This window comes from Chiloscyllium plagiosum, chromosome 10 (assembly GCF_004010195.1).
Source record: "Chiloscyllium plagiosum isolate BGI_BamShark_2017 chromosome 10, ASM401019v2, whole genome shotgun sequence".
NCBI lineage: Eukaryota > Metazoa > Chordata > Chondrichthyes > Orectolobiformes > Hemiscylliidae > Chiloscyllium > Chiloscyllium plagiosum.
This window is the reverse complement of record NC_057719.1, coordinates 47,565,492-47,577,773: the sequence shown is the minus strand read 5'-3', so window position 1 is coordinate 47,577,773 and position 12,282 is coordinate 47,565,492. Positions and strand designations below refer to the sequence as shown.

General features: G+C 38.0%; 1 protein-coding gene across 12 annotated transcripts in view; it reads right to left on the bottom strand.

The window, feature by feature from the left end:
• Nucleotides 1–12,282, bottom strand: part of samd4a (sterile alpha motif domain containing 4A) — a 196,444-nt gene that overhangs the window by 25,614 nt on the left and 158,548 nt on the right. For all 12 annotated transcript variants that reach the window (XM_043697695.1, XM_043697697.1, XM_043697689.1 and 9 more), the window contains 4 exons: nucleotides 9,618–9,703; nucleotides 4,739–4,857; nucleotides 790–991; nucleotides 87–213 (listed from right to left, as the gene is read on the bottom strand). In XM_043697695.1, coding sequence (XP_043553630.1) covers nucleotides 87–213; nucleotides 790–991; nucleotides 4,739–4,857; nucleotides 9,618–9,703 — 534 coding nt within the window. The remainder of the gene's footprint in view (nucleotides 1–86; nucleotides 214–789; nucleotides 992–4,738; nucleotides 4,858–9,617; nucleotides 9,704–12,282) is intronic.

Genomic DNA, 12,282 nt, shown 5'->3' with positions numbered 1-12,282 from the left:
CAACATTTTCCAAGCATTTACAAGTGTTGATGTTAATCTTTACCCACATATAGAAAGGCATCTGTTTAATATTCTCTTCTACTCACCTTGCTGCTGGAACATTAGCATAGTTTGTGGTGATGTGTGGACAGGCAGAGAGCGGGTACGCTGTACTGAACTATGGGTTCGGCTTGGCATGCTGTTACTGCCTCCAGGGTTAGCAAACCACAGATTCTGTGAAAATACAAGTTACACATTGTAAAACAAATTTAATTTATACAGCCTCTAATATTGAAGAACAAATGGCATATGGAATTAACTGTCCATTTGACATCATGCTCTAATACCTCAAAGCTTACAATCCTTACAAATTTCATTCATTGTCTGATGTCTACACACTCTGAATGAATCTATTGTATAACTTTTATGTACATAAAACTCTGGGCTTTACCCTTTCCAGAGAAGCAGCGTCTGTACTTTTTTCCACATTTACATCATCCCACTTCAGTACCTCTACACATCAAAGTGAGGAAAAACAGGAAATGCCTTCAGAGTGTGTTCTCACTGGGTCTTTTTAAAAGGAACCAGCAAGTTACTTAAATCAGGAAAATTTGAGAAATATTTCCAATGTAAATTTGGCAAATGTAACTAAACAGTCTACTGTATTTTCCTGTCCTTTAAAGTTAAACAGGGCGTGTTGTATCTTGCTGGCTAAACAAATATTACATTTAACTAGCGAATTTCCCCAAAGAATACATATTTGCACATATTTTAAATTACACTACAGAAAGGCAAAAGACTTGAACAAACCTGTCTTCCTTGTTTTAATATGGCAGGATTGCTGGCTGCACTACGCTGTGGGGCACCCATAAGTCCACTGTGGCCCATAAGACCCAATCGAGCAGTAGGCATATTTCGAGGAGGCATCTGAAATTGGCGTTGGGTTCGTCTACCCACTCCTCCACCCACAGATCCGGCTGCTGGTAAGGAGTTGGATTGACTAAAACCCCAGCTATGTGAAGAAAAGATAGTAAAACCAGTTTTAATGTTTAAAAAAGTTGAGACACATGACATGATAGAGAGATAAATTTCTGGCATGTCTCTAACTTTTGTTCCATGTGTGTTGTTTCTCTCTAACTACATGTTTAAATTTAAATTCATCCAAGGCTAGAAGTGCTTAGCAAGGTTTCTTGTTATGCAGCTGATAGCCAATTGACAGTAAACCACTATTAGGTGACCTTGATACTAAATTACTGTTGCGCTAATTTAGCAAACAGCATATAGGCATGCCAAAGAATACATTGAAAAGAGGAGGAGTTGGAAGCACAAGTGAAACAGTACTTCAATGACCAGAAATTTAGTCATATGGGAGTAAAGAACATAGAAGAAAGGGGAGAAGAATAATAACTGAAATATTTCAATGGTAAAAGATAGTCATTTAACATCTTTAATAATGGCAGCACAGATCCGACATTCCTACAGAATATTGGCGTTTCAAATAGCAAATGGCAACTCGGGAAACAAAATAGTTTAGGACTGTTTTGGATCTGGACAGTGGCACCCTACAGTGTTCTATTCTGGGATTATTTATCTTCTGCATATGTCAATGATTTGAAAGAACAGTAGGGGAAGTGGTGTCCAACTTTATAGGAATACCAAATAGGAGCCATTGCAAGTCATTCAGAGCAGCAAAAGAAGCTCATAAGGGTCATGGATTAGTAAGTGGAATATTCAAATGTGGGGTGCATGAAATACAACATGGTTTGTTTATAGTACAACAGCGTGCTCAAAAAAAATCTAAAGATGTGGTTGGGTGAATGCCATGCTAAATTACCCATAGTGTTCAGGGATGTGTAGGTTAGGTGCATTAGTCAGGGAAAATATAGCGTAATAGGGTAGAGGAATGGGTCTGGGTGGGATACACTTCGGAAGGTCAGTGTAGACTTGTTGGGCCAAATGGCCTGTTTCCACGCTGTAGGAATTCTATGATTCTATGAAATTTGTTAAAAAGTTGAGATGTTAGAGAAGGTAGAGCAGATTCATTGGAATGCTGTCTCTTGTGCTGAAATACAAATAAGTACTTGAAACATCAGTCAGATTTTCACAACAGCTACGATTTGCAGTGATTTCATGCAGATGTTCAAAATCTAAAGAATGAGACACTACAGACAAAACCTGAATGTTTCTAGTGAAAGTGTAGAATGACAGATCATTACAATTTAGAACAATAATCAAGGTAACGACTTTTATGTACACAAAGGTTTGAGGGGATGTGATTAATGCACAGATCAAATCAGACTGGAGTATAAAAGTGGTTGAAAGGACACAAATAATACAGGAACATGGTTTGTACATGACATTGTCACTGAATCACAGAACGGTTGCAGCACAGTCAGGGACCATTCTGCCTGTTGCATCTGTACCACTGTCTGCAAAATCAATACAGTTAGTCTTCACTCCCCTGTCTTTTCCCAGTAGGCCAACAAATTCTTTTAGGTATTCTTTCAAATCTCTTTTGAAACCAGCATTGAATCTCTCTGTACTTTGCACTTCAGCAGTACATTCCAGATCCTAACTACTTGCTGCGTTTCAAACACAAAAATTCCTTCTGTCACCACTGCTTCATTTGCCAACCTTAAATGGATGCCCTCTAGTTCTTGGGTCTTCCAACAATGGAAACAGTTTAATAAGGACTGCTGCTTGTGTGAAAGTTTGAGAGATTTGGGCAAATGGCAAGCTGTCATTTCCAAGTAATTGTCAAACTCTAATGAAAGTTATTTTGTAACTAACAAGCAAGTTGCAAATAAACTAAAGTTAAAATTTTCAGCTTTAATTAAAAGAAGAAAATATATTTGTGCTTAGAGAGAAAATACACAAACATGAGCAGCATGTATAGTCTTAAGCATGTTTTGAGAAGAAACTACATATTTTAACAACCATGACGTGGGCCTTCTTCTAAACAACATTAGCAAAGAAATGCTGTATATGCTGTAAAATGGTTTTTTTTTTAATGCCAAGCAACTCATCTGGAAACAACTTGTGTCAATAACATCCACACAATCTAATTTCTCTATATACACACACACACGCACGCACACGCACAGTATTTGGCATTTCATCTGCCACAAATACATAGATATTTATAAAGGAGCAAGCTCATGAACCAAGGCACTGATTTCTCACAATTTAGAAAAAGTGAATTTATACAAGGAGCTTTAAATAGAAATCTCTTTTGTGCTCAAGGCTTTTCCTCCAGAATTTGATGGGTTCACAAAATCTCAGTTGTTTTAGTGCGGATGGTGCCCATTCAGCCCATCGTGTCTGCATTAGCTCTCTAAGCATTTTAGTACCAATCTCCTGATTTTTTTTTCTCTGTAATCCTGCATGTTGTTTCTGTTTAAATAATCATCCACTGTGAACTTGAATGCCTCAATTCAACTTTCATCCACCACATTTCCAGGCCAGTGTCAGAAAGGTTAGTGAAGAAGGCACTTGTGTCTCAAACGAATTGTTAAGGACCATCATTCACTACATTTCAAATGATGTTCACAAGTGGAATTGACTTTGTTGGAGACAAAAGTGAACCAAAGTGTAAGGTGTCCAAAAGATATGCTGCATGTTGTGTCTTGGTTACAATGGACCTCTTTAGAGTAAATGAACAATTTACCATAGACAGTTGATCTTGAATGACCACTCAGACTAACTCAGAATTATACAATTGTAATTACCGTTAAAGTAATCAACAGTATGACATTTACATCTAGTTTTTCTCCAAACTTGAGTTTCTCCTTTTTAAGTTGATGTGATTAAGCTAATACATTTTCTGACTAGATTTCGGATTTATTCCCTTCTGACAAGGAAACATCCAAAGCTGACAAATGTGATTTTATCAACATTAAAATAAAAAAAAAATCTAGTTAATAATCCAAGACAAATGGACAATAATTTTGAACAAAATTATATGCAAGATGATTTTTATCCAATTAAATATAAAATAGATAATTGTGGAAACTTAAATGTTGTTTTGTGCATGATCATGAATGTGCAATGTTTAAGATATTATATTTAGTTTTCTCTGAATTAATTCCACTTGAATTATATGCCTCTGTTCAAATACACTATGTACCATAAAATTGTAATTTACTGTATTTTAGATTAATTTATGCATAAATCAATGTGGACTAAAGACCAATTGTAAAGCAGATTACAATGAATGAATGATGAGATTACACCTAATTTCACAGATTTTTTACTTGATAGGAATAAAGTAACCATTCAGGAAAACAGAAAGCAGCTCAAAAACTAAAGACATTTCATGGTTAAGCACAAACTTCATTATAACTAATATTGCATTAAAATCATTCTTAAATGTCACTATGCAATTCCTTTGTTTTCAGAGCAGCAAATACTATTGATTTGAAGACTTGAGGATACTCAATGACACTGAATGCAACAACCAGCAACTTCCAACGTGATACTAGCCATGAAATTAAACTTCTAAAGCTCACATGTTTGCTGGAATTCTGTCCAGAACAAAAAATAATTACATATCACTGATAAGCAAGCAGTATCAGGACATTATTTAGCTGATACTTTCTAAGTTACAGAAGTTCACATTTGCATTAACTAGAAAACAAAAGGAAAATGGAAATTCAGATTGCATGTGCCCATCCAGTTTTATTAGATAAAAGAATGACAAACAGATTTAAAGTTCATAGACAGAAATTCACAACTGAGAAGATAAAATATTAAAACACACCTTCTCTGCTGTCGATAACTTGGCATATCCAGGAGGGATTTCCGGGGGAAAGACCTAAAGAGTTTCTGAACCTGTTGCTTCCACGACAACAATCTCTTTTTCTGTGTCTCTGTAAAAGCCTAAGATAAAAGCAAGCATTTTTAATTAAAGTTTAAAAAGTACCAGTACATGTTGTGAAAATTTAATTTTTAATTAATAAATTAACATAACATTATTCATCATTCAGGTGAAAATAATAGTGCATTATCAGAACTACACTTTGTATTACGGTAAAAAAAATTCCTTTTCTTTTTAAATCATGGAGTAAATGCAACATTCGCACTACAAATAGCAAATTAAATACTGACACCACATTACATAAAGTCACCACACTCTCAGAGGACCATAGAGCAGTTCCCATTGGAGAGAGATGACTAGTAGTGAGTTTAATTTGAGGGTTCACACCTCAGATGTGCGATGAATTTGGGAAGGGAAGACCTTTGCGATGACCTCAGCCAGTGTGAGTAATGAACCAATGTGGTTAGCATGACTCACCATCGCAAACTAGCCATCTAGACAACTGAGCTAACCGACACCCCAATTCCAAATTCACAGTAAAAGTCTATTTTTGTAAAATGACCTACAGAGAAAAAGATCCTATACTTAAAATTTTTTTAACAAAAATAATGCCTGAAACATCTTGGGTCATATAATATCTTGGGTCATACAAGTTAATTATAATAAATGCAAAAAAGTCAGTATAGAATTGCATAATGTACATTATGAATTATCTAAAAGTAAAACACACTTTCACATGAAGAGAATTGGTTATTTTAAAGTTCGAAACAGTTCAGCACTTGTTTGTTAAATGTAGCAAAGCCCCAGAAATAGCAATAATAAGAATGATCAATGAGGTCTGCTGGCCCTAGTTGATGGAGAAAGTGAGGACTGCAGATGCTTAAGATCAGAATTGATAAAAGTATGGCGCTGGAAAAGCACAGCAAGTCAGGCAAGATCGGAGGAGCAGGAGAATCGATGTTTTGGGCATATGCCTTTCATCAGGAATGTCGGGGGTGGATGGGGGAGGGGAGCTGAGAGATAAATAAGAGGGTGGGATTGAGGTAGCTGGGAAGGCGATAAATAAACAGGTGGGAGTGGTGATAGTGATAAGTCAGAGGGAAGGATGAAGTGGAGTGGATAGGTGGGAAGTAGGACAGTTCAAGAGGGCGGTGCTGAGTTGCAGGGTTGCATCTGGGATGAGATTGGGTGGGGGAAAGGAAAGACAAGGAAACTGGAGAAGTCATCAACAATGCCCACCTCATCCCAGATCCAACCCTTGAACTCAGCACCACCCTCTTGAACTATCCTACCTGTCCATCTTCCCTGCCAGGTACCTCACCCCACCCTCCTATTTATCTCTCATTCCCCCATTCCCCCCTCCACATTCCTGATGAAGGGCTTATGCCGAAAATGTTGATTCTCCTGCTCCTCAGATGCTGCCTGACCTGCTGTGCTTTTCCAGCACTACACTTCTCCACTCAAGCACCATCATCTACGTGCCTACCCAAGAGTCATGTATATGACTCGACAACCACTGCTGGCAGTGCATTCCACACACCAACCATCCTCTGCTTAAAGGACCTATCTCTGACATCTCTCCTAAATCTTTCTCCAATCGTCTTAAAATTATGCCTCCTCATGATAGCCATTTCCACCCTGGGAAAAAAAAAGTCTCTGGCTACCCATCTTATCTGCGCCTGTCTTCATCTTGTACATCTCTATCAAGTCACCTCCCATCCTTCTTTGCTCCAATAAGAAAAACTCCAGCTCTCCCAGTCTTTCTTCATAAGACATGCCCTCCAATCCAGGCAGCAAACTGATAAATCGCCTCTGCACCATCTCTAAAGCTTCCACATCCTTCCTACAATGAGATGACCAGAACTAAACACAATATTCTAAGCGTGATCTAACCAGAGCTCTATAGAGCTGCAGCATAACTTCATGGCTCTTAAACTCAATCCCCCCACTAATGAAAGCCAGCTCACCATATATGTCTTCTTAACAACCCTAACAACTTAAGTTGCAACTTTGAGGGATCGATGGATGTGGACCCAAAGATTCCTCTGTTCCACTATTCTGCCAAGAATCTTGTCTCTAACCCTGTATGCTGCATACAAATTCGACCTTCCAAAGCGAATCACTTCACACTTTTCCAGGGTGAACTCCATCGGCCACTTCTCAGCCCAGATCTGCATCCTGTCAATGTCCCGTTGCAACCTAAAACAGCGCTCCATATCATTAACAACTCCACCAACCTTCGTGTCATCGGCAAACTTACTAGCCCACCCTTTCACTTCCTCATCCAAGTCATTTATAAAAATTACAACGAGCAGAGGTCCCAGAATAGATCCCTGCTGAACACCACTGGCCACTAAGCTCCAGGCTGCATGCTTTCCATCTACCACCACCGTCTGTCTTCTATGGGCTAGCCAATTCTATATCCAGACAGCCAAATTTCCTTTTATCCCACTAGCCCTTACTTTCTGAATGTGAGCCCACCATGGGGAACCTTTCGATCACCCAGCTAAAATCCCTATACATCACATCCACTGCTCTACCTTCATCTCCTTCAAAAGGCTACAAAGACTTCCAACAACCCCGACTGAACAGGTTGGTGCTGCCATGTCCACTATACAGGATTCATTTGCAACTACAGTTTGTATAAGGTACCTGACAATAACATACATGATAATCTTTCGTTGTTTGCATCTTGGCTGGTAAGGATGGTCAGAAATAAGACAGAAGTTATATGTGAAAAAGACATTTGAATAAAACTTGACTAAACAATTCAGTAAGATGAAAGTGTCATTTTTCTTTAAAAGTTCTAAAGATATACATCTTACAGTCAGATGGGAAAATTTATAATAGAGAACCAAGAAATGGCGGATGAACTAAATTTATAATTTACTTTGGTCTCCAAAGGATGACACAAATATTGTATCAGAAATTATGTGGAACGTAGGGTTTAGTGAGAGGAACTAAAACAAATCTGTAATAGTAGAGAAAGTGTTGGAGAAAATGATAAGATTGAAGTCTGGTAAATCCTCAGGGTTTAATAATGTACATCCTAGCAATACTTAAGTGGTCATAGAAACAGATGTATTGGTGATCATCTTCCAAGGTTTACACTTTGGAACAGTTCATCAAGATTGGAGGATAGCTCATTTAACCGCACTATTTAAAAAAAGGGAGGTAGAGAGAAAACAGGGAATTATAGACCAGAGTGTCTGATGTCAGTAGTGAGGGAGATATTAGGGACCACTTTCAAAGGATTTTAAAAGCAAGCACTTAGAAAAACAGTGGATCAAATGATGTGGGGGACAGCAGGATTAGGGTACTGAGCTTGTTGTTCAGCTATGATCATTCTGAATAGCAAAGCAGGCTCGAGGGTTTGAATGATCTATTCTTGCTTCTGTCTTTTATCTAACACAAAGTCATAAAAAGAAAATTATGTCTGCAGAGAAAACTGTAAAGCAAAAATCAGTATCCAAGGGTACTGGGGCAATATTAACATTTGGCCAACTTCATCTTCAGGAATGGCACAAGTACTCATTTCTCTTCATTTGTTATAATGCATACATAATGGTTGTTCAAAAATTGAGAAGATTTTGCTTATTCATTACTTAATATTGATGCAATCAGAGCTTTAAAAATCAAAACACATTTGCAGCAACATGTAGACAGTAAGGGCTGCCGGTGGAGGCATAAATGAAAACTTAATTTCCATATCTAAAACAGCTGACAAAGATTTAATGCATCTGCAAGTTCTTTGAGTTTCTCCAGGACTGAAACCAGTGGGCCTTTTTCGTCCCTTCAGTTTAGGAGATATGAAGTATTGGTACAGGGAAATTAAAAAACATTAAATAAAATCTACCTTGCTCAAAGATAACTCACCATCACAAGTAGTGGTTGAAGTGAATAGCACCTATGTATTTAAGAGGAAGTTATGTAAGTAATTGAGGGAAAAATGAACAGAAGAGGTTAAGAGGGCGAGATGAAGGAAGGTAGAAACAGAGTCACATGGAGAGCAACAAATGACGTATCTGCTCAATGAATACAGATCAGGGAAAAGACTAAGACAAAAGTGATAAATTTGCTTATATGCAAGTTAATAATTTATCAAATCAAAACCTAAATGGCATAGAGATTTTAAATGTCAACTTTTTAAAATGAAGAATTGAATTCCATATCAAACAATTGATGGATCTAATTTAAGAATCACATTCCATTGTACAGTATGCTAATTGAATATTAATATACATCAGGTTAACTCTACCTAATCATTCGCCACAAAGCAAACAGTATGATGAACACTATAGTTTGTGATAGGATGGTACATCATGTTCCAGTCAAACCAGTTTGATATTCTAGTGTCATGTTCTGCTTTATAAGACTATAATTTGTATGAATATGCCACCATTTATGCTGCATGTATATGAGTGTGAATGAGCATGTCTAGTGGGGTGTGCATGTTGGGGAAGGAGTATGTGGGGAGGCATGCACATGTGGGGGTGGCAGGGAGAAAGGAAGGGCACAGGACGGAAGTTATTCCACAGGAAGATATTTGAGGACTGAAACCATAAGGCTAATTTTAATATCAGAGATATGAGCAAGAGCTTGAACATTTCAGGCTTTGCAGCAATGAGAGACAGACAGACGTAATCCTTTAGAAATAAACATTGAAAGTTCTTTAGCATGGAACAGACTAATCCATTATTTAAAATGCAAATTAGATTGTATGGATAGGACCAGCGACAGGTTCAGATATGTAGAACTTCAAATACTGGCAGATGTTTCAGACTAAGTCCATCTAGTATTGAAGTGTTCTACTTATACTCACCTCATGGCCTACACTTTTGTCAATGAGCTGCAGATAAGAGCTAATGTTCTCTTCATCAGGTCTGGATACTAGCAGCTGTGTACACACTGCAAAGGAGAATGATCAAGTATTATAAAAATTGTAATACCGGAAGTAGAAATTACTTCCAAGTTTCTCAAGATGCCGAAAGCTGAAAATCACAAAAAAGGCAAATTTAATAGTTCAACTTTATTGAATTCAGTGATATTTACACAGAATATTTATCAGATCAGAAGATTTTACGGAGTGCACAACATTCACTGGTATACAGAGGGACTTGAACTTTGCAAATGCTAGAGACTGGGGGCAAGACAGTGGGGAGGTGGTGATAGCAGAGGAGAGGGGCTTACAGAGACTGAGGCACAGTATGAAAGGGGATCACACCCAAACAATTCATTTTAAGTACAGAAGAAATTCTGTACACTTTTTCCATGTACAAATAATTATTCAATTATGTTATTACAAGCAAAAGAATATTGAAAGAAGACGGTTTTCATAGATTAATGCATAAAAGATGAAGAGCAAACATTTGAATTCGATTGAAATGACAAATAAAAGACTTAATCATCTTTGCAGGAAGCAAGGTAATGAGTCTTCTTTCTTTCTTCATATGGCTTTGGGAGAAGAAGCTGTTGTCAGAGTTGTAATGTCAAGTTCCTTAACCAGTCCAGTGCCTTGCTGGAGAGGGAATGGATACTGATAGCCATTACAAGGTCCACCCTGACAAGTTAATTCTTAAGCTCTCTATTCAGTAATTAGTATTATTTAAAAAAAGGTTACTTTAGTTCTTTTATGGGTCATTGGGTCAATAGACTAAAAAAAGAAAAATCAAAGCAAGATGCTTCAAGATAAATTAAATAGATAAAATGATGATAAAGACAAGGAACTTATGAGAAACTCCAAGCACTACATAAGGACATTCTATCCACTTGGCCTGCATTAGTTTTGCATTACTCATATTTTAAACTTTCTGGCACTTTTTTAAAAAACCAGGTATGTCTCCAATCACCTCTCAAGTGCAGTATAATACATTCTATATGATAAGGCATGAAAACTTCACCTAACATGCCAGTTTATATTTTTATTCATGCCATGGTGCCGCATTAATGATTCATTAAACTTTCACAATCTACCGCCAATATAAAACTTTCAATATTTGGAGTTTTGCTTCCTCTCCCTTATTCTTATCTACAGTGCATGGAGCAACAGCATTAAGTTTGCTGTAAGCAATAATTCAGTGTTATATCCTCCAAAATCTATATTAAGTCAATAGCTTTTCTACAATAAGGTACTCAAAACTGCATCAGTTTTACCTATCTATGGTTTTGGTCATACATAGGTGCTCAGTGGTTAGCACTGCTGCCTCACAGCATGAGGGACACTGGCTCGATTCTACCCTCGGGCGACTGTCCATGTGGAGCTTGCACATTACTCCCAGTGTCTGCGTGGGTTTCCTCCCACAATCCAAAGATGTGCATGTTAGGTGAATTGGCCATGCTAAATTGTCCATAGTGTTCAGGGATATGTACGTTAGGTGCATTAATCAAGGGTAATCCTAGAGTAAAGGGAATGAGTCTGGGTGGGTTACTGTTCGGAGGGTTGGTGTGGACTTGTTGGGCCGAATGGCCTGTTTTCACACTGTATTGATTCTATGAATTTCTGTATTTGTATTCAATATGCTGAACAGATTACCATTTTTCCTACTTGCACTTCTACCTTAAAAATCTCAGTTCTTCCCCTTTATTTAGATTATACCTTAAATCGTAAAGGTTCAATCATCATTCTATTCCTTTCACCCAATCTCATATTAGTTGATCTGTCCTAAACATGTATAGCTCATTTCTCTAACCCAGATGTGCTCTTACATTTTTCCTCACGTTTCATTACACTTCCTAATGTGGTGTGGCAAACAATGGTATGAGAGGTAGTAACCTCGTGGTTATGTTAGTATTAGACCTGATGACAGCACCCATATCTATGAACAAATGTTTAAGAATCCAAATAATTTATGCACGTGCAAATAGAAACTGTCCTAAGGCATATCTATTGCTATACAGAGGAACCATGACTATCTGAATGACATGGATGGGGAGTATTTGGTTCAGATAATCAAATGTCGGATAACACAGTTTAGCCAAGCATCGGGACCTTGCGATCTTAGTCAGATAATCCAAAATTCAGATAATGCCAGTAATCAAGGTTCCCCAGCTTTGGCATAGGGTCAGTTAGACTCGAAACGTCAGCTCTTTTCTGTCCTTACAGATGCTGCCAGGCCTGCTGAGATTTTCCAGCATTTTCTCTTTTGGTTTCAGATTTCAGCATCCGCTGTAATTTGCTTTTATCCAAGGTTCCCCTGTACTTGGACAATGAAAAACATTGTCACGAAACTGGTCCCTTTTTTCTAAAAGATGTTTCTTTTCTCAAGGACACTGTCCTTGTTTTTTTTTTCCCCCAGAGGGATAATAAAATGCTCCTGGTTCCGATTAGGCACGGTGGCACAGTGGTTAGCACTGCTGCCTCGCAGCGCCAGAGACCCGGGTTCAATTCCCGCCTCAGGCGACTGACTGTGTGGAGTTTGCACATTCTCCCCGTGTCTGCGTGGGTTTCCTCCGGGTGCTCCGGTTTCCTCCCACAGTCCAAAGATGTG